The following is a 22810-nucleotide window of genomic DNA, read 5'->3' on the forward strand; positions in this document are numbered from 1 at the left end:
TATGCATGGCTTATCTCTCCACCCCCCCGCTCCCATCTTGCATGGCGCGCCGGCTTATGTCCTCCTTCAGACCCCCCATGTGTGTGACAGCACCCCCTCCTTCCCCACAGACCCCCCCATGTGTGTGACAGCACCCCCTCCTTCCCCACAGACCCCCCCATGTGTGTGACAGCACCCTCTCCTTCCCCACAGACCCCCACGTGACAGCACCCTCTCCTTCCCCACAGACCGCCACGTGACAGCACCCCCTTCCTCCCCACAGACCCCCACGTGACAGCACCCCCTCCCTCCCCACAGACCCCCACGTGACAGCACCCCCTTCTTCCCCACAGACCCCCACGTGACAGCACCCCCTCCTTCCCCACAGACCCCCACGTGACAGCACCCCCTCCTTCCCCACAGACCCCCACGTGACAGCACCCCCTTCCTCCTCACAGACCCCCACGTGACAGCACCCCCTCCTTCCCCATAGACCCTGTGACAGTACCCCCTCCTTCCCCACAGACCCCCACGTGACAGCACCCCCTCAATCCCCACAGACCCCCACGTGACAGCACCCCCTCCCTCCCCACAGACCCCCACGTGACAGCACCCCCTCCCTCCCCACAGACCCCCACGTGACAGCACCCCCTCCCTCCCCACAGACCCCCACGTGACAGCACCCCCTCCCTCCCACAGACCCCCACGTGACAGCACCCCTCCTTTCCCACAGACCCCCACGTGACAGCACCCCCTCCTTCCCCAAAGACCCCCACGTGACAGCATCCCCTCCCTCCCCACAGACCCCCACGTGACAGCACCCCCTCAGACCCCCACGTGACAGCACCCCCTCCCCCACATTCAAAAGTCACCCTGCTCTCTGTACAGCCCCCATGTAGGAACGTCCGCTTATCTGTTCCCCCACAACCCTCAGGTCAGCCCCATGGAGTACTCCTGTGTACAGAGCCCCCACCATTGTGCCGCTCCTCAGCCTCTCTCCACAGCACAGGAGGTCTCCTGCCGCTATCAGCGCTGCACTGGAGGACGCCCCACCCCCGTCCCTCATACTCACCTGACCTGACCCGTCGACATGGCTCCAGGCTCTGTCCCGACTTCTGGCGCAGCACCTTCTTCCTGCTTGAGCGGTCATATGATACCGCTAATTAAGGTAATGAATATGCGCATATTCATGACCTTAATGAGCGGTACCACGTGACCGCTCATTCAGGAGGAGCTGAGCTGCAGATGCCGAGACCAGCCATCGCTGGAGCAGGGTGAGTATCGTCTTCAAGGTGGGAGGAAGGCGGGGGAGCCCTGGAGCAGTGGGGGCCCACACAGCAGGTGTCAGTGCCTGGGCCCACCGGAGAATCCTCCGGTTCTCTGGTGGGCCAGTCCGAGCCTGTTTTCACTTATTCTCCTGCCTGGGTCCCTGTTTGTCCATTGCTCTGTATTGGTTAAGGTTTAGGTGTAGAATCTTGTGGCTGCCATACAGAGGAATCCTGCAAAAGAAAAAAATCTGATTTATAACTTACGGAAAAACAGTCTTCATTCTTATTTCAGGAGACCCATATGGGTCATAGCTGGTTGGCCCAGGGACATTTGAGGACTTGTTCAAAACATCTCGTGAAGTATTTGACTTGAAGCATGAAACCAGGACCTTGGGAGACTCTTTAACTAGAGAGTCATTTATTGTATAGTGACCTAAAAAGACATATGGCTCAATTACGAAGGGCTTAAGTATGAATGTCAGCCAACATTTGCAAAATATAACCTTCTACTTCTTACAATAGTTCCACATACGTACAATAACTTACATTATCCATTGGTAAACCTATAGATAAACAATTCATAGAAAAGAATTCAATTTGTTCTTATTCAAACACCTACTTTATGATGAACTATAATGCCGTTTCCTAGAATAGCAACCAATCTTACCAGATGTATCTGTTCGAAATGCTGACCCTATTTAACCTACTTTATGTCAAGAAAACCTAACATTACCATTAAAACATATGTCATCAGAATATACGTAGTATTTTCTTTAAAGAGAAATCCCATTTTTATTTTTAGGATTGGCAAGGTTCCAAGAGGTCAATTCCTCACCAATCAAAGTGATACCATATCGTAGCAATATGCCATAACCACAGCATTACGTCATTACTATGACGTAATGATACTACTAGTCTAGAAAAAAGACGACTGAGGGGCGATCTAATAACCATGTATAAGTATATAAGGGGACAATACAAATATCTCGCTGAGGATCTGTTTATACCAAGGAAGGTGACGGGCACAAGGGGGCATTCTTTGCGTCTGGAGGAGAGAAGGTTTTTCCACCAACATAGAAGAGGATTCTTTACTGTTAGGGCAGTGAGAATCTGGAATTGCTTGCCTGAGGAGGTGGTGATGGCGAACTCAGTCGAGGGGTTCAAGAGAGGCCTGGATGTCTTCCTGGAGCAGAACAATATTGTATCATACAATTATTAGGTTCTGTAGAAGGACGTAGATCTGGGTATTTATTATGATGGAATATAGGCTGAACTGGATGGACAAATGTCTTTTTTCGGCCTTACTAACTATGTTACTATGTTACTATGTTACTAATACGGGAACAACCTTTTAAAGCAGCATATCATCATTATATTTTAGCTATATTGTGTCATTCATTCCTTTGTTAGTCTCCTTGGCAATATACAATAAGTTGAGATGCTAGTGGTTGCCATTCCCTCTGTCAGTGGACTTGGTCCAACCAGTGCCAACAACGACACACCCCAGCCATCATCTAATTCTGGGAGGAAATACAGAACTGCACTGTTCTGAGAAAACATGTTCCAGAGATGTACAGCACCATGGAATCAATGGTGCTATATAAATAAATAATAATAATAATAAAGATGTACTAGTAAAAATAGGTATTTTTTGAAGGTCTTCTGAGAGAAGAATACCATATTCAGATCAGTTAAGGTTGGAAGTGGTCATGTGCAATAGCAATAAATTCTTGTACATTAAAGGTATGGTCCAAAATTAACACTGATTTAATCTTCCATGTCTATGAATTGTAATAATCTACTCTCTTTTCTAATATACTTTGATTATAAAATCAGTATTGCTTCACCCCTACCCTCTAACTATCTGTTTGTGACATTCTGCTTGAGAATTCCCAGTGCATGCTACTAGACGTTATCAGTGGTAGAGTCGCTGCCAGTCTCTCTGATATCCGTTGTGTTGGCTGGGCTAGTCCCTGCTCTACTGAGCGTGCATTGGTTATCAATTCTGATGTATGTAGGTAGGATTTTGTCACTGTGTAATAGTCTTCTTAATGCCCAGAAACCAGCCCCGCTCCCAAAAGTGGCGTTGGTTTCGGGGATTGGGGCTGGCCTCTGTTTTTTCTGGTTGTCGGGTTATCAATGCACACTAGGAGTGCGCTCTCTTGGCAGCTTGTTACGTCTCATCAGTGTCGGCAAGCGCACTGTCACTGTACAATAAAAAGAACATTGCACAATGACAAGTAGTCCTCTTTTTCTGTGTAACCCAGTCCCCACCATTGATTAGCAGCTTTCTGGCAATGTACAGTGTACAAATAAAGCAACCAATCAGTGATGGGAGCAAGGTAATGCAGAGCTCAGTATTCAGAGAAATGTTAGATCTGCAGCAAAGAAAAACAGTGATTTTATCAAAACTGAAGCAACCAGTATAGTAAATGACACATTGCTGGAATCAATCCCTTAATTATGTTGCTCTCATAGCAAAAACCTGTTAAAGGGACACTGTCACCTGAATTTGGAGGGAACAATCTTCAGCCATGGAGGCGGGGTTTTTGATTCACCCTTTCCTTACCCGCTGGCTGCATGCTGGCTGCAATATTGGATTGAAGTTCATTCTCTGTCCTCCGTAGTACATGCCTGCACAAGTCAATCCTGCCTTGTGCAGGCGTGTACTATGGAGGACAGTGAATGAACTTCAATCCAATATTGCAGCCAGCATGCAGCCAGCGAGTAAGGAAAGGGTGGATCAAACACCCAAAACCCCCGCCTCCATGGCTGAAGATTGTTCCCTCCAAATTCAGGTGACAGTGTCCCTTTAACAGATTCCCTTTAAGAAAGATTCCATTTAATTTTCTTTCTGTGTGGTCCTACACAATTTCGGATCTGGCAAACTGAAGCATGTCACTTCTTTTAGCGTTTTTTTCCTGCGTTTCTTCACCAATGGGTAAGTGCAAAAATAAGCAGGTTTCATTTTTTTACTGTGTTTTTGGTACAAAAACCTAAGGAAGTTAAATCAGGCTTTTTTTGGGGGGCCGCTAAACTTTGTCAACATACACAAGAGACAACAAAATAGAGCAATTGTAAGCTGTTTGAAAAATGTTATGGGGGTTGTTTAAACCCTTGCAAAGACGTATCTCATACTTCATTGAAAGTAGCCAAGGATGCCACACGCATCAATTATAACCAATCTTAGTAATATCCAACTTTATCTATACACTCATTTAAACCATCTGGTTTGGGTGTACAAAGTTTGGAGATCCAAAAGGACTCCCTATTGATGTATCTTTGCAGTCTATTTGGTGTGCTCTCGATAAAGTTTCTAATACAGTTACGGTAATTTCAAAATAGTAGGGTCCTTATTATGTTCAGTTAAAAAGTGTCTGGAAAGATTATGGCATGTGATTCCATTTCGGATGCTGTGCCTATATCCATTCATCCTATTATGTATGGTCTGGGTTGTACGACCTACGTATTGCAATTTACATTCGCATTCCAATAAACAGATTGCAAATTTGTGTTGCAATAAACAAAATCTTTGATCAGGAACAATTCTCCTGTGGACCTGGAAAAAAGACCTTCTCGCCATGTCTCATCATTTTACAACAACGACAATTGTTACCATTACACCGGTGTGAGCTTATTTTTGCAGAGGATTCAGGAAAAATGACTGAACAGGAACTTTTAGAATTATTGTATCTTATTCTACTAGGGGCAACATGTTTTTTTTAATTTCTGTTCCTACGAAAAATAACATTAGGTGTGTTCGGAATGTTTCCAGATAATACAAGATCATTGGTGAAGAGTACTCAATATTTGAGGAGGTGAGCTGGAAGGCAGAAGTAATACTGCAGCACAGACAGGCAAGCAACAGCAGGGTGAGAACACCAAAAGTGTGCACACACTTTCAGCAGCCAATCAGACATATTTAAGTAATGCTTAAAAAATCTGTGTACCACCAAGTTCAGCACATGCGCCAGGCAAGGGATGCGAGTCAAACCGGCTAGACCCAGAGCGGCTAGTAGATTTTGCCCGTTATCGCAAACCACCAGGTCGGACTTGAGGTTCACTGGCACCAACCACTCATCTGTCTGCTGTTTTATCCCCTTCCACAGCTCCTACGCAGTGTGAGTTCTGTCCTCCAAACAAATAAATTGCATAACAGCCTGCTGGCTTTACTCCCTGGCTGTGCTGAAATTGGTCGTGAAGAGCTCACTGTAACTGGATGAGGTGGCAGAGGAAGCCGAGTTGGAGGAGACGGGAACATGTACTGAGAAATTTCCATCAATTCTCAGTGATGGTAGGACATTTGCTGGGACACCTTCCACCTTTGTCTTAGCCGCCACTACATTGACCCAGTAAGTAGTTAGGAAGATGTAACGTAGCTGCCCGTGCTTACTGGTCCACATATCTGTTGTACAATGGACCTTGCTAGTGATGGCACTGGTCATTCCACATCTTTTCCAGTCAGAAAAGTGTGTGTGCAGGGCAGGGATGGCCCGCTTGGAAAAGTAGTGGTGGCTGGGGACAATATACTGCAGGACAGCAGCCGACATCAGTTTTTGAAACTGGTGGTCTCCTCCAGCCAGAATGGCAGACTTTCAAATGCCAATAATTTAGAAATGCTGACATTTAGCCACATAGCTCATGGGTGGTTAGGGTGGAATTTCCACTTTCTCTTGAGGTTTTGGAGGATGTAGAGCTGAAAACTTCTATGGAACGGTGTAGACATGGTCAGGGACACTGCTGGTGGTGCTGGTGTTGCAGTCACATCCTATCTTTATGTAGAGGGCGGTGGCCCTGTTGAACGTGACCGAGAGGAAGAGGCAAAGAATGCTGCACAAGGAGCAGGGGAAAACTCAAATTTGTCATGCTCTTTAAGATGTGTACTCCGCTGCACCTTGATGGGATTTGTGTACAATATTGCTTGTTGAGTTTGTGCTTATAATATATTCCTATTTAGGGTTTTTTGGGCACAAAGTCTGAGACCGATATGACACAGAGAAGTGGGAACCACACTGACAGGGCACAAGGAACAGAATGCTTTTACAAAGGCAGGGTCACATGGTGCGTTGGCCAATCACATGCCAGTACTTGGCATGGCTGTGATAGCTGCAAAAGTGCCCAGAGCCTAAAAGTTTGTTGATTGGCTGAGCAGCATCCTCTCAACAATCTTTATTTAGCTGCACACCCGAACATTATGATGGACCTCCGGGAAAAAGTCTGTGATCGGGGTCCGTGCACGACACAAGGAGTCCAGGATGGACCGCGAACTTTACCATTTGGGTTCGCTCATCACTAATAGTCTTCTCAGAAAAGGTCTTGAAACCTGGTCTGGATATAGGGATGATTTTCTCAGCTAGAAGTTCTCTTGAACATGTTTTATGTATTAGGTAAATGATTTAAAAGCTCTAAAAGCGCTCTCTTAATACATATTCTAAAGTGTATGCCCACTCACTATCTCAATTCCCTATGTCACAGTTATGACATGGACCTTTTCATTGGGCCGTACTGCACTGGTTTTCTGATAAGGAGCAGAACACAAAGAAGAGCAAGTCATTTACTGCTGCCTTCTTCCAATATTAGCAGGAATGCAGAAATTCTGCCTGAATAACTGGATTTTTCTGCTGTCCGTGCCTAACCCATCAGGACACAAATATCTGTGAATATAGTCTTATCTATTCTAAGACAAATTTTCCTGAACAGACAAGATGATAAGGTTTATATTTCTTCTCTTTTTTGCATCCACTCCAGTTTTTGGTGTCAAAATGCTGACGCAAGATAATGATCTGTAATGTGTGAATAAGGCCTTCCAATACTTGAAAGAATCTAAATTATTAGTGGCATAACTTGAAGCTTGTGTGCCCCAATGTAGAGTCTCCAACTGGACCCCATAATGAATACAGGTCTTTAAAGGGAATCTGCCATGTAAAAAAAAAAAAAAAAAAAACAGTTTTAACCTTCAGATATGGGGGTTAATTGGTGCAGGTTAATAGTGTTCTGAAACCATGCAGCCATCGCATTGAGAGCCCCGCTGCCGGAAGAAAATACATTTTTATTTCCCCCTCCCATGGTAGCCTCCCAGGGGTGCGGCTGGCCAGCTTCAGTCACCACTCAGTGTATAGTGAGTGGCTGCAGTGACCATGCCCTGGCACTGACTGATGGCTGGATTTAATGACGCTCACTATGCACTGAGCGATTACTGAAGCCCACCGACCGCACCACTATGGCTGAAAAGCGGAGGCTGCCGGGAGGAATTAAGTTCATTTCCTCCCGGCAGCAGGGCTCTCAGTCCAGTGGCTGAAAGGCTTCAGGACACTACCAACTTGCATATTAACCCCATATCTCAGGTTAAAGCATTTCTTAATTGACAGGTTACCTTTTATAGTAATAGAGTTTTAATTTGGGCAAAGGATTTTTTGGACCCCCTTAGTCACAAGGGCCCAAGTGTGATTTCAACCTCTGCTCCTATTGTAGTTACGCCTCTGTAAATTACCGGCAAAATTTCAGTCTTTAAAGAGAAACCCCTCTCTCAAATATATATGGATACAACATTCGGAACCACCTCTTATAATGGGAATGAACGTGCTGCCGCGCTGTGGTACTGCATTAGCCCTTTTACATTGTTTCCCTTCATAGCAGAGTTCTCACACGCTTGCTTTGCAGGGCACTAAAATTAAGTTTTGCTCAAGTGGTTGATGGCCAGGCGGACCGCTATACAGGCAAACACTGAAGGAGCAGCTAGGGGGACATGCACCAATAACAAAGTGATGATATATTTTAAAGAAATGACATCACTTTCTGGGATGAGAAAACCCCTTTCTATCATTACCAGAACTTACAAGGTGAAGGTCCTTTCAAGGTATTCAGCTGCAGAGCATCTCTCTTTGTTCCCGAGACAAAAGCTGCATGTGCAGATACATTATTATTTGGATGGCAAAAATTTATAGATACCTGCAAAAAAAAGCTGAAATGTGAAATATACAAATTACGTAAATGTATTGGTAATAGTTGGCGATCATACAAACACATCTCTATGTGTCCAACATGATCAATTGTGAATTAGTTTAGTTTGAGGCCCAAAATTCCAGAATTCTTTCAAAATGTTTTTAAAATGTTGAATGCAAATTTCCTTTTCAGAGACAAAGAGGACTTGAACTCTATAGCGCCACCTATTGGAAGCAGCGATCCTACAAATCACAATCAACTCTTTAACGAGTCTTGCAATATGACTTACGATAAAAGCCAAATCAAAATTTCAGTTTGTAAACACGATGTTTTGGCTATTGGCCCTCGTCAGTGCAAAGTATGAGAACTGATTTGGCTAGGTGAGAGGCTCTGGACTAAGGTCTAAGGTTTCTCCTTGTGAAGAGTGACACACCAGATCTGGCATGTCAGGGTAAGAAGGCTTATTTGCCATGCAATGCTTTGCTGGGAAATTTAATATGCAAATTGCTTCTTCTCCATGAGGCATGTTCTGCTGAAGCACATAGGCACGCAAATCATCAACATCAGCTGCAGGCAGCTTCCTTTAAAATGGACGACCCATGACATCCCAGATGTGTTGATGGTAGACAAGTCGATAAACAATGCAATCCATGAAAGAATGTTTAGGTCATGCAGACTGCTAACAGTATCACAAAGAACATGCGGTCTGAAGTTGTTATAAAACAGTTCCTGGTACACAATGGAGAAATGGTCGTACTATGGGACCCAAAACCAAATCAATGAAATTCCAAATTGTTAAGTCTTCTAGAATGAAGACTAGAGGGGACTGTGTTATGAATAGGTAATTCAGAACCACAATGGACCTTGAAGTTCAGAGCACACAAGTGACCTGACAAAAACCACAAAACATAGGACGAGCTCTGAGACGTGGGAACTCTGCTGACCGCAATCCCTAAACCTATCAAATCACACTAGAGGTAGCCATGGATTGCGCCTAACGCTCCCTATGCAACTCGGTACAGCCTGAGAAACTAGCTAGCCTGAAGATAGAAAAATAAGCCTACCTTGCCTCAGAGAAATTCCCCAAAGGAAAAGGCAGCCCCCCACATATAATGACTGTGAGTAAGATGAAAACACAAACACAGAGATGAAATAGATTTAGCAAAGTGAGGCCCGACTTACTGAATAGACCGAGGATAGGAAAGATAGCTTTGCGGTCAACACAAAAACCTACAAACAACCACGCAGAGGGGCAAAAAGACCCTCCGCACCGACTAACGGTACGGAGGTGCTCCCTCTGCGTCTCAGAGCTTCCAGCAAGCAAGCAAAACCAAAAAAGCAAGCTGGACAGAAAATATAGCAACAAAAGTAACACAAGCAGAACTTAGCTTATGCTGAGCAGACAGGCCACAGGGACGATCCAGGAGGAAGCAAGACCAATACTAGAACATTGACTGGAGGCCAGGATCAAAGCACTAGGTGGAGTTAAATAGAGCAGCACCTAACGACTTAACGTCATCACCTGAGGAAGGAAACTCAGAAGCCGCAGTACCACTCGTGACCACAGGAGGGAGCTTGATCACAGAATTCACAACAGGACTGGCTACCATACATTATGCTACCCCACACCATAATCCTGGTAATAGGACTGTGACATGAAGGCCTCTCCAGTCACTTCACATCACCACTCTCAAAGACTATGATGGTGCAGAGCAAAATGGCAAAAGAGGTCTATCCTTTTCAGCTACGAGTTCTGCTTTTGTCTTGGACACAAATATAGGTTGAGATTGGTCTAGTAACCACATGAACAATACTATGAAGAGGTCTTGACGAGGGAATGTTTCATTGGACTGGATCTGCTCCCAGGATTATGTTGTGGGGGAGGCATAATGTATGGCTGCTGGACCCCTCTAGTCCTCATTTCAGATATATGAACAGTTAGAAGTTGATTTAGTGAAACCAGTGATACGGGCATTTCTCCAAAGGTGTCTCGAAGATGGTTTTCCACATATTGCTCCTGTTACTGTGAGTAGCCTGTGTGGTCTAAACATGCTACCGAAGCCTAAAGCATTTCTGGTCTCATCCAAATCTAGAATGTCTTGGGTTGGCAATTGCTCTGGGAGCTGTTAGCAGCGGATAGCATGACTAGGAGTGTAACTGCATGTATTTCTGTATGTGGGGCTCATATTTACTTCTGAATAAAGATGTTTTGAACATTTTGTATCTATTTTTAATCATTTGCGTATCATTAACACGTCTATAAATGCTATAATTTCAATCACTTCACAACTTTCCCTTCTTGGTATTACAATTTCAACATTGAGGAGTGTATAACACATCACCTAAAGTGATGACAAAATGTAAAAATGAGTAAAATTAGATAACGAACTGTATCTTTGGTGTTAACAACATGAAACTTGGTTGCAACTTACTTCATATTGATTAGGAGCTGGTGTGGCATGTTTTGTCTCTTCCACCTTGATAGCAATAGGCTGATGAAACATGCTGGAGTTACTATTGTTAAAATCCTTCTTAGAAAATAAGGAACTTGGTATATTGTAAGAATTTGGAGCAGGTGCGCGTCCAGCCCTAATACGAGCAGTTCTAGATACCTGAAGCAATGGAATGGATCATATAAACATATACGTTATGTAAGCACCAGCACCCCTGAAAAAGACTTGATTATACTAACAGATCACAGGCTGCACATGAGTCAACAGTGGGATGCAGCAGTTAAAAATGCAAACACAGTTCCATATTGTATTAAGAAAAGCATAGAGTCTAGCTCACATTAAGTAATTATTCCTCTCTTCTCCTTGGTCAGGCCTCATCTGAAATACAGTTTCCAGTTCTGGGCACCACATTTTAAAAAAGACATTGAAAAACTGGAGCAAGTTCAGAGAAGAGTGACCAGAATGGTGAGCGGACTGCAAAGTATGTCCTATTAAGAACGGTTAAAGGATCTGGAAATGTTTTGCTTGCAAAAAAGAAGGTTAAGAGGAGACTTAATAACTGTCAAATATCTGAAGGGACGTCACAGTGTAGAGGAATCATCCTTATTCTCATTTGCAGATGGAAACACGAGAAACAACTGAATGAAACAGAAAGGAAGAAGAAACAGATGACATATTTGAATAAAAAACTTTTTCACAGAGAGGGTGATCACTTAGTGGAACAAGCTGCCACAAGACTTCTTCAATGGAAGTCTTCAAACAGAGGATGGACAGACATCTGTCTGAGATAGATTAGTGAATCCTGCATTGAGCAGGAGGTTGGACACGATGACCCTTGAGGTTGCTTCCACCTCTAACAATCTAAGATTCTATGATATCATCTGATGTATTGCAGTGTCGGATTTACAACCCAAAACATATATTATTTTATAATGACACAAGATATAAGATGCTAAATTGTAGAGATGGTACTACATTTTCAAATTACATACTAATAAAAATGTTAAAATATTAAATGGTTATTCTCGAAATAATAAGTTATCCCGTATCCATAAAATGGGGACATTTGGTAATCCCAAGATCTGACTCCAGGACCCTGGAGGGACCGTAGTTTCAAGGAATTTTTTGGAATAGGCTGTGCTGTTTTTTCATGAGGAATTACATACAAGAGAAAAAAGGAGTTTTTGATCTGTAGTAGGCAGTTCGGTATATAAGCACATTATGCAATACAGTCAACAGTCCCTCGATAACACAGACAATTGGGTGAAACACGTCAGGGGTCTGTGATATTTTTGCTTTATTTGCAGTCAGATGGACATTATTTGGCAGCAGTACTACAGGCACGCTGGCCATGTGCTATTAACTATCGAACACTGACTGCTTTAGAGACCACATTACATCCATACATCAGCAAGTAGGCTAAAATAAACAGATTATAACTACTTTAGTAATTATACTCAGGGGTGGTCCGGTGCAGTTCGGGTACTATGGGCATCGCAGTCCGGGTCCAGCACCTCCCATCTTCATGCTGTGACGTCCTCATCCTTGCTTCTGTTGTGTCTCCTGTGCAGACGTACTTTATCTGGCCTGTTGGGGGCAGAGCTAAGTACTGCAGTGCGCAGGAGCCGGGAAAGGGCAGAGAAGCCCAGCGCCTGCGCACTGCAGTACTTTGCTCTGCCCTCAAAAGGCCAGATAAAGTACGTCTGCACAGGAGACACAACAGAAGCAAGGAAGAGGATGTCATCGCATGAAGATAGAAGGCGCCGGACCCAGATCTGCGACGCCCATCGTACCCGGACCGCCCCTGGGTGAGTATAAACTACGGTAACTTGTTTTCTCCTCTTTCAGGTTACATCAAGGGCTTATCTACAGCATTACAGAATGCTGTAGATAAGCCCCTGATGGCGGTGGCCACAGTTTATAGCGGCAAAATGAGGTGACAGATTCCCTTTAAAAGTGCAGGTCTAAAGGGCTTGTAACGTATGGAGTTGGACTCTGGGCATATTGGATTTAAAATGTCAGTATCTGACAATTTGGGCTGATCAAGCTAAATGAAAGGGTGCGAGATCTCTACAGATCCACATTAATCCAGTGGTCAGCAATCTGTGGTACTCTCACTGTTGTGACATTACAACCCCTGCCAAACTTGAAGTTGCAAATTAAGCTGGAGTGTATAAAAGTTTGGCGAAACCAACATCTTCGGCTCAATGAGGGAAAGTGGAGTACGGAGAAATAGCAGTGGGTTGAAAGCTCTATATCATGTGCATGAGCCATCTTGAATCTTGGAAACTCTTTCAAGTCCAGATGCATTCTTGCAGCAGTAACTGCAGCGAAAGGAGGCATTGATTCAGGGGGGGGGGGATAGTACAAATGAAAGTCACAATATTAAGATTTATATTTTTAAAACAATTAGAAAATCGTATAAAATTTCCATTACACTTCACAAATACTTGCTACTTTGTGTTGGAATAGGACATAAAATCCCAATAAAATACATATAAGTTCATGGGTGTAATGTGAAAAAAATGTGGGAAAGTTCGCGGGATATGAATACTTTTTCTGGGCACTGTACATACTGTATATAAACATACACACATTCATTTACCCCTGACGGAAATCCTCCTGTCCCTTTAGTTGAAAATGAAACACTGTCAGTATTTAGTCCTTTTCCAACGTTGTACGATCCTGGGCCTGGATGTTCATTCTGAAAAAGAAAATAATTTACACGTTAAATTCTATGATAAGACCACAGGTTGCTATATTTCTCATACCCTTTCAAGAAACTGTACCACTTACATGTACCCCAATTAGAAGTGTAACTAAACCGAAGAGCTCATTCACATAGTCTGCATTTTATCAGTGCTTTTCATCAGCATGTCATGGTCGGTGAGACAGTTTTTACCATCAGAGTTTCTTCCTTTTTTCGCTGATGAGAAAAAATAAATAAATCTGGAGGTCTCTTAAACTGCTCCTATCAAACAGTATATGAGAAACAGACAGCACATGGATGGCATCCAAGTGCTGTCTGATTTTCTCACAGACCCATAGACTTGAATTGGCAAGATTTTCCAACACTCGTATCAATATCGGATAGGTCTCCGTGCTTTTGTAAGGATCACTCACCAAAAAAAATCATACATGTGTACTAACCCATAGACCAGACCAGGGCAAAGTACAGCCACCAGTCACATGCGCCCATTTAGCTCCTCCGGTGTGACCTGTGGACTAGGAAATAGTGGCGTCCGCCGCCATGCGGCCGCCCTCCTTTTGGCATCTCATTTTCACTAGTATCTGCATCCCAGGATACAGATACCAAAGAATACAATGATGGAATAAGGAGCTGTCAGATGCCTCTTCCAACATTGTGACTGTGAATTTGAGAAGCAGCAGGTATGATGACATCACTACATTGTGCCAGCTGTGCACAAAGCACAGACTGGAGTAGTGGAGCAATGGGGTTAGGTAAGTAGTTTTTAGATATTTTTTTAAATGGTCAGATTTGTGGGAAACTGTGGGGATATTATACTGTGTAGAAGGAAGGCTGTTGTGACATCATACTATGTGATGGGTTGTGTGGGAACATTATTATAACCAATTTCCTGGCCGGCCAGTTATGACAGACTTTTCACAAGTTTCACAAGCAGATAGAAACTTCTTAATATCATTATACATGGATGGCCACCAAACAGTCTAGCAATAGCTCTCTAAGAAGCAGTAATTCCAGGATGACCACTCAAGACGGAATCATGAAACTCCTGCGATAGACGTAATCTTAGCCTGGCACAAATGATTTGAAACTTGCAGTAGCAGAAGGAGCCAATGGCTGGGTTTACGGACCTCCGCATCCAACTTCGAGGATAACAGACACCACAATACCCTGAGGAAGAATGTAGTATGGAGATTCTGGTGGAGAAAGTGAATCAAGGCTGCGTGATAAAATGTCAGCCTTCACATTCTTGGACCCAGGCCTGAACGCGATAGAAAAATTAAATCTAGAAAAGAATAAAGACCATCTGGCCTAACTTGGGGTTAACTGTTTAGCTGATTCAATACAGGCTAAATTTTTTATAATCTACCACCACCATGACTTAATGAATTGCCCCCACCAGAAAAAGCCTCCATTCTTCAAAAGCTATTTCAACTGCGAGTAGCTCACAATTCCCAACATCATAATTTCTCTTAGCAGTCGAAAATTTCCTAGAGGTAAAAGCACATGGTCACAAGTAGGTCACAGTTTTGGTACCTTGAGATAATACCGCCCCTACTCAACAATGAACAGTTCTTGGAGATCAGGTTGGACTAAAACTGAAACAGACATGAAACACTCTTTCAATTTATCAAATGCCCCAATAGCATCCTGCGACCAACTCTTAAGATCTGTCCCCTTGTGTGTGAGATCGGTGAGAGATTATCAATCTGTGAAAAAACCCTAATAAAGTTTCTGTAGTTATGGTCAAACCCTAAAAAAAGTTGCAATGCTTTAAGGTCACGAGATTGAACCCAATAAATTATGGCCTTCAAATTTTCAAGGATCCATCTTAAAAGCTTCAGCCGAAACAATGAGCCCCAGGAACGTCTGGAGGAGAGGTTTTTCCACCAACATAGAAGAGGATTCTTTACTGTTAGGGCAGTGAGAATCTGGAATTGCTTGCCTGAGGGGGTGGTGATGGCGAACTCAGTCGAGGGGTTCAAGAGAGGCCTGGATGTCTTCCTGGAGCAGAACAATATAGTATCATACAATTATTAGGTTCTGTAGAAGGACGTAGATCTGGGGATTTATTATGATGGAATATAGGCTGAACTGGATGAACAAATGTCTTTTTTCGGCCTTACTAACTATGTTACTATATGTTACTATGATATCTCTTGGACAGAAAAAGGTACATGTTTCTAATTTAGAAAATTAAGAATTCTATCTAAGCTTTCATAAAACAAAACGAACATATTCATGGTGAGAATCTAGATTGGGCAAAAATAAATTAGAATATCATCAAGGTATACCACAATAAACTTTCCAATAATATCGGAAAAGATATCGTTCATAATATATTGAAATACTACTAGCGCATTGATTAATCAAAAAAGCATGAAAAATTTATTAAAACTTCCCTCAGATTTTAAAAAACACAGTCTTCCACTCACCACCCTGCGTATCAAATTATAAGCCCCCCTAAGATACAGTTTCAAAAACCACTTAGCCCTCATAAGCTGATTACATAGGTCAGAGATGAGTGGAAGTGGGTAGGTATTTTTAACCGTATATTTGTTTAATTTCTGAATATCGAGGCAATGACAGAAGCCACCCATCTTTCTTTTTAACAAAGAAAAATCCAGCAGTTACAGAGGAGGAGGATGGATGCACAAGACCCTTCCGGAATCTTTTGTTTACGTATTCTTTCATAGCAGAACTTTCAGATCCCGACAAATTATACAGGCGAGCTTTAGGTAATTTGGCATTAGGGACAAGATCAGTAGTACAATCATAAGGACGATATGGAGGTAGTATCTCTGCCTCTTTTTCAAAAAGCAAATCTCCGAAGTCCTTCAGATACCCCGGCAGACCTTTCAGACTAGTGGAGCAAATTTGTACAAAACTAAGATGCTTCTTACAACAATTGGGGCTCCATTTAACAGTATACTTCCTACACCAATCAATAACAAGATTGTGAATACATAGTTATGGAGACCACAATACAAACTCAGCAGGTAAAATGTCCAACATATAGCAGGAGATGGGATGGACTCAGGCTGAAGTTTTCCCACTCTAAGTGTGTACTCCACCATTACAAGCTGGATAAGATTCTGAAATAACAGGTTCTTGTCAATAGCAAAAATCTGAATGGGTCTTTCCAACCTAACTGTCCCTAACCCTAATTTCTGAACTAGATAGGAATCAATGAAATTGGCAACAGACCCACAGTCAATGAAAGCTAAAGCAGATAACCATTGTTGTTTAAAAAGTAGCTCCATGTGTAACAGTGTCTTGTCTAAGAAGTAAAAGGGTACCTGGGAGTCTCGGTGACCTCATCATCCAGACTTAGACGTTTCCCATCAGCTTGGGTGGCTTGCTTGCAGGCGTGTTGCACAGCCCTTAAGGAACGGTCCAGCGTGACCACAATAGAGGCAGAGTCTGAGATCATGCAGACGTCTCCTTTCAACGGCCCAAGTGCTGGCAGCTCCAACCTCCATAGGTTCAAAATCAGGTGAGTGGATGGACTCGGGAGGAAAGACCGAAACCCTCTGTCGCTCATCACATCTCTCTCGAATTCTGCGATCCATACAAATGGCCTGGATCATGGCCTCCCCTAAGGATCAAGGTGGAGTATGCAGAGCCAGAGCATACTTAAGTGTCAGAAAGATCTCTATGGAACTGGCACCTGAGAGCTGCATCATTCTACATCACTTTAGAGGATCATTGCCAGAACTCGGAACTATAGGCCTTAGCAGTGCTGCACCCGTTTCATGCTCATGATCTTTGCCTCTGTGACCTAGGCCTTGTCAGGTTCATCATAGATCATTCCTAAGACATCAACAGAAGATCGTTCTGGAACTTGTGGGGACAAGGAAAATTCCCAAGTCTGGGGGGCCCCCCAGCAGCAAGGACATAATTATTCCCACCCATATTCCCACCCGTTGGCTCTTATTCCTTGAAGACCGGGGTAGTAAGGCAAAAAAATAATCTGCAACTCTCTCTGAAAACCTTAAACTGTTCTTTCTGCCGAAAATATATTCGGAAGTGCCACCATTGGTTAAGGAGAGACCAACTGCACATCAGAGGGTACACAAGTCATAACCAGTCGGTGGTGGAGAGCTTTGAGAAGCACCCATGGTACTAGGAAATTGACCCAGGAGTTGGGACTGTGAGGATTCTATCTTCTGGTGCTCTCTGGACAGATCCTGGACCATCTGGGTCACATTCACCACTGATCACAGAGTTTAGGAACTGGATCCATTTGTGGCAGGGAAAAAAGAAAGTATGGTTCATAGACAAGCCATTAGGCAGGATAGTGAAATGTTCCGGGGTCAGATACCTAGAGAGCACATAATAAGCAAAAGGGAAAGGATGAAGACAAAGTCAGGTCACAGTCAGAATACAAGGAGAATGGCAGATCAGAGCAAAGGGGTTGAGCAAGTGGATAGTCAGAACTAGGACCAAAGTAATGCAGCAATAGACCAATGAACAGAGCACAGAAAACTAGGTAAATAGCACCACCGAGTGAATGCTACAATTGTCAGAGATTTGAGCTGAGAACTCAGCTAAGTAGGAAGAAATTGATTAGAAACAGGGAGCACAAGCAAGAAGCCCAGAATCTCCTAGTGTATGATTGGATGGCTGAGTTGTCAATCAAGGTACCAATAGCTCAGCACACCCTTGCACCAGATTGGACAACTGTTCTGTCTATCAACACACTGACAGCTCAGCACGGCCCTGCACCCGAATGGATGACTTAGCTATCACTCACTGCACCCTTGACATGCTGAGGGGAACAATCATTACATAGTGAAGAAGCATATTAGCACAAAAATGGTGTTTAAAAATGCTAGGAGGACATATGGAGTGTAGGGAGCAGTGCACTTTTGAAAAAAGCAATCATGGAAGAAACACTTTAATTCTCAACAGCCCCTTAAATCTTCAAATTAACTACTGTGCAAATGTTACAAATAGGCGTATATGTGCACAGTAATAGATCAATTCCAGCAAGGTAATAACTGTGATTATGTTTCAGTGAGTTATGAAGTGTAATAGAAGGAACTGTTGCTGCATCATGCGGTACTTACATATAGCAAATTTATTAGCAGACAGATCTCCTTTAACCTATAGTTGTGCCTAAGAGATTGTGCACCAATCGTCTTCATGCAGGAGCTTGAAGTGAAGGACAGATTCAGGAAAGATTTAGATCAAGAAAATATTTCCAAAACCTTGCACTGGGAAAAGCTTTCCTGACTCCACCCTTGACAGTAAATCAATAAATATACAATTTCGAAAATGAGCCATACTGCAACATCATGAATAAGCCTACGAGGGTAAAAAAAAAAAAAAAAAGTCATAGACAGTGTTCTCCATTCCATATCAAAAGGTTCAATTGTGTTTGACCAGAAATATACGGTAGTCATTTTTCTTTTTTATAAAAATAATAAAAGACATGCTAAAAAATATATGTCACATACATGTTTTAAGTTAAACTATAGGATCATTATACGACTACCACACACAAAAAAAATCATGTATTCCACTAAAAGTACGTCAGTGGTGCACATTTTATTATACATTTAGCCCAAAGACAACAACCCTGATAAAAAGTCACTACTTGGACAACCCCTTCTCATTTCTCATTTGTGGTCCCATTAAAACAAAACACCTATATTCACCTCCCATACCGGCGCCTTTTCACTGCTGTTGAGGCTCACGTAAGGTTGTGCTAGCTTCACTGGAACTGCCTTTGGATGTATTGACCATCAACAGGGAGTCAGGACCTTAACTGCTCGCTGATTTCCTCTTGATGTTAACCCCTTCATGACCCAGCCTATTTTGACCTTAAAGACCTTGCCGTTTTTTGCAATTCTGACCAGTGTCCCTTTATGAGGTAATAACTCAGGAACGCTTCAACGGATCCTAGCGGTTCTGAGATTGTTTTTTCGTGACATATTGGGCTTCATGTTAGTGGTAAATTTAGGTCAATAAATTCTGCGTTTATTTGTGATAAAAACGGAAATTTGGCGAAAATTTTGAAAATTTCGCAATTTTCACATTTTGAATTTTTATTCTGTTAAACCAGAGAGATATGTGACACAAAATAGTTAATAAATAACATTTCCCACATGTTTACTTTACATCAGCACAATTTTGGAAACAAAATTTTTTTTTGTTAGGAAGTTATAAGGGTTAAAATTTGACCAGCGATTTGTCATTTTTACAACGAAATTTACAAAACCATTTTTTTTAGGGACCACCTCACATTTGAAGTCAGTTTGAGGGGTCTATATGGCTGAAAATACCCAAACGTGACACCATTCTAAAAACTGCACCCCTCAAGGTGCACAAAACCACATTCAAGAAGTTTATTAACCCTTCAGGTGCTTCACAGCAGCAGAAGCAACATGGAAGGAAAAAATGAACATTTAACTTTTTAGTCACAAAAATTATCTTTTAGCAACAATTTTTTTATTTTCCCAATGGTAAAAGGAGAAACTGAACAACGAAAGTTGTTGTCCAATTTGTCCTGAGTACGCTGATACCTCATATGTGGGGGTAAAACACTGTTTGGGCGCACGGCAGGGCTTGGAAGGGAAGGAGCGCCATTTGACTTTTTGAATCAAAAATTGGCTCCACTCTTTAGCGGACACCATGTCACGTTTGGAGAGCCCCCGTGTGCCTAAAAATTGGAGCTCCCCCACAAGTGACCCCATTTTGGAAACTAGACGCCCCAAGGAACTTATGTAGATGCATAGTGAGCACTTTGAACCCCCAGGTGCTTCACAAATTGATCCGTAAAAATGAAAAAGTACTTTTTTTTCACAAAAAAATTCTTTTAGCCTCAATTTTTTCATTTTCACATGGGCAACAGGATAAAATGGATCCTAAAATGTGTTGGGCAATTTCTCCTGAGTACGCCGATACCTCATATGTGGGGGTAAACCACTGTTTGGGCACATGGTAAGGCTCGGAAGGGAAGGAGCGCCATTTGACTTTTTGAATGAAAAATTATTTCCATCGTTAGCGGACACCATGTCGCGTTTGGAGAGCTCCTGTGTGCCTAAACATTGGCGCTCCCCCACAAGTGACCCCATTTTGGAAACTAGACCCCCCAAGGAACTTATTTAGATGCCTAGTGAGCACTTTAAACCCTCAGGTGCTTCACAAATTGATCTGTAAAAATGAAAAAGTACTTTTTTTTCACAAAAAAATTATTTTCGCCTTAATTTTTTCATTTTCACATGGGCAGTAGGATAAAATCGATCATAAAATTTGTTGGGCAATTTCTCCCGAGTACGCCGATACCTCATATGTGGGGGTAAACTACTGTTTGGGCACACGGCAGGGCTCGGAAGGGAAGGCGCGCCATTTGACTTTTTGAATGGAAAATTAGCTCCAATTGTTAGCGGACACCATGTCGCGTTTGGAGAGCCCCTGTGTGCCTATGCATTGGAGCTCCCCCACAAGTGACCCCATTTTGGAAACTAGACCCCCCAAGGAACTTATCTAGATGCATATTGAGCACTTTAAACCCCCAGGTGCTTCACAGAAGTTTATAACGCAGAGCCATGAAAATAAAAAATAATTTTTCTTTCCTCAAAAATGATTTTTTAGCCTGGAATTTCCTATTTTGCCAAGGATAATAGGAGAAATTGGACCCCAAATATTGTTGTCCAGTTTGTCCTGAGTACGCTGATACCCCATATGTGGGGGTAAACCACTGTTTGGGCGCACGGCAGGGCTCGGAAGGGATGGCACGCCATTTGGCTTTTTAAATGGAAAATTAGCTCCAATCATTAGCGGACACCATGTCACGTTTGGAGAGCCCCTGTGTGCCTAAACATTGGAGATTCCCCAGAAATGACCCCATTTTGGAAACTAGACCCCCAAAGGAACTAATCTAGATGTGTGGTGAGGACTTTGAACCCCCAGGTGCTTCACAGAAGTTTATAACGCAGAGCCATGAAAATAAAAATAAAAAATTATTTTCTCAAAAATGATCTATTAGCCTGCAATTTTTTATTTTACAAACGGTAACAGGAGAAATTTGACCCCAAAAGTTGTTGTCCAGTTTCTCCTGAGTACGCTGATACCCCATATGTGGGGGTAAACCACTGTTTGGGCACATGCCGGGGCTCGGAAGTGAAGTAGTGACATTTTGAAATGCAGACTTTGATGGAATGCTCTGTGGGCGTCACGTTGCGTTTGCAGAGCCCCTGATGTGGCTTAACAGTAGAAACCCCCCACAAGTGACCCCATTTTGGAAACTAGACCCTGAAAGGAACTTATCTAGATGTGTGGTGAGCACTTTGAACCCCCAAGTGCTTCATAGAAGTTTATAATGCAGAGCCGTGAAAATAATAAATACGTTTTCTTTCCTCAAAAATAATTATTTAGCCCAGAATTTTTTATTTTCCCAAGGGTTACAGGAGAAATTGGACCCCAAAAGTTGTTGTCCAGTTTCTCCTGAGTACGCTGATACCCCATGTGTGGGGGTAAACCACTGTTTGGGCACACGTCGGGGCTCAGAAGGGAAGTAGTGACTTTTGAAATGCAGACTTTGATGGAATGGTGTGCGGGCGTCACATTGCGTTTGCAGAGCTCCTGGTGTGCCTAAACAGTAGAAACCCCCCACAAGTGACCCCATTTTAGAAACTAGACCCCCCAAGGAACTTATCTAGATATGTGGTGAGCACTTTGAACCCCCAAGTGCTTCACAGACGTTTACAACGCAGAGCCGTGAAAATAAAAAATCATTTTTCTTTCCTCAAAAATGATGTTTTAGCAAGCATTTCTTTATTTTCACAAGGGTAACAGGAGAAATTGGACCCCAGTAATTGTTGCGCAGTTTGTCCTGAGTATGCTGGCACCCCATATGTGGGGGTAAACCACTGTTTGGGTGCACGTCGGGGCTCGGAAGTGAGGGAGCACCATTTGACTTTTTGAATACAAGATTGGCTGGAATCAATGGTGGCGCCATGTTGCGTTTGGAGACCCCCTGATGTGCCTAAACTGTGGAAACCCCTCAATTCTAACTCCAACACTAACCCCAACACACCCCTAACCCTTATTCCAACTGTAGCCGTAACCCTAATCACAACTCTAACCCCAACACAGCCGTAACCCCAACACACCCCTAACCCTAACCACAACCCTAATTCCAACCCAACCCTAGCCCTAAGGCTATGTGCCAACGTTGCGGATTCGTATGAGATTTTTCAGCACCATTTTTGAAAAATCCGCGGGTAAAAGGCACTGCGTTTTACCTGCGGATTTACTGCGGATTTCCAGTGTTTTTTGTGCGGATTTCACCTGCGGATTCCTATTGAGGAACAGGTGTAAAACGCTGCGGAATCCGCACAAAGAATTGACATGCTGCGGAAAATACAACGCAGCGTTCCCGCGCGGTATTTTCCGCACCATGGGCACAGCGGATTTGGCTTTCCATATGTTTACATGGTACTGTAAACCTG

The 22810-nt window shown here is 43.1% G+C and overlaps 1 protein-coding gene across 3 annotated transcripts in view; it reads right to left on the reverse strand.

Annotated features, from left to right (window-relative positions):
* STPG1 (sperm tail PG-rich repeat containing 1) overlaps positions 1-22810 on the reverse strand; it is a 172537-nt gene that overhangs the window by 54664 nt on the left and 95063 nt on the right. For all 3 annotated transcript variants that reach the window (XM_069757134.1, XM_069757135.1, XM_069757137.1), the window contains 4 exons: positions 13248-13346; positions 10622-10801; positions 8084-8195; positions 1512-1680 (listed from right to left, as the gene is read on the reverse strand). In XM_069757134.1, coding sequence (XP_069613235.1) covers positions 1512-1680; positions 8084-8195; positions 10622-10801; positions 13248-13346 — 560 coding nt within the window. The remainder of the gene's footprint in view (positions 1-1511; positions 1681-8083; positions 8196-10621; positions 10802-13247; positions 13347-22810) is intronic.

Source organism: Ranitomeya imitator, chromosome 3 (assembly GCF_032444005.1).
Source record: "Ranitomeya imitator isolate aRanImi1 chromosome 3, aRanImi1.pri, whole genome shotgun sequence".
Taxonomy (NCBI): Eukaryota; Metazoa; Chordata; class Amphibia; order Anura; family Dendrobatidae; genus Ranitomeya; species Ranitomeya imitator.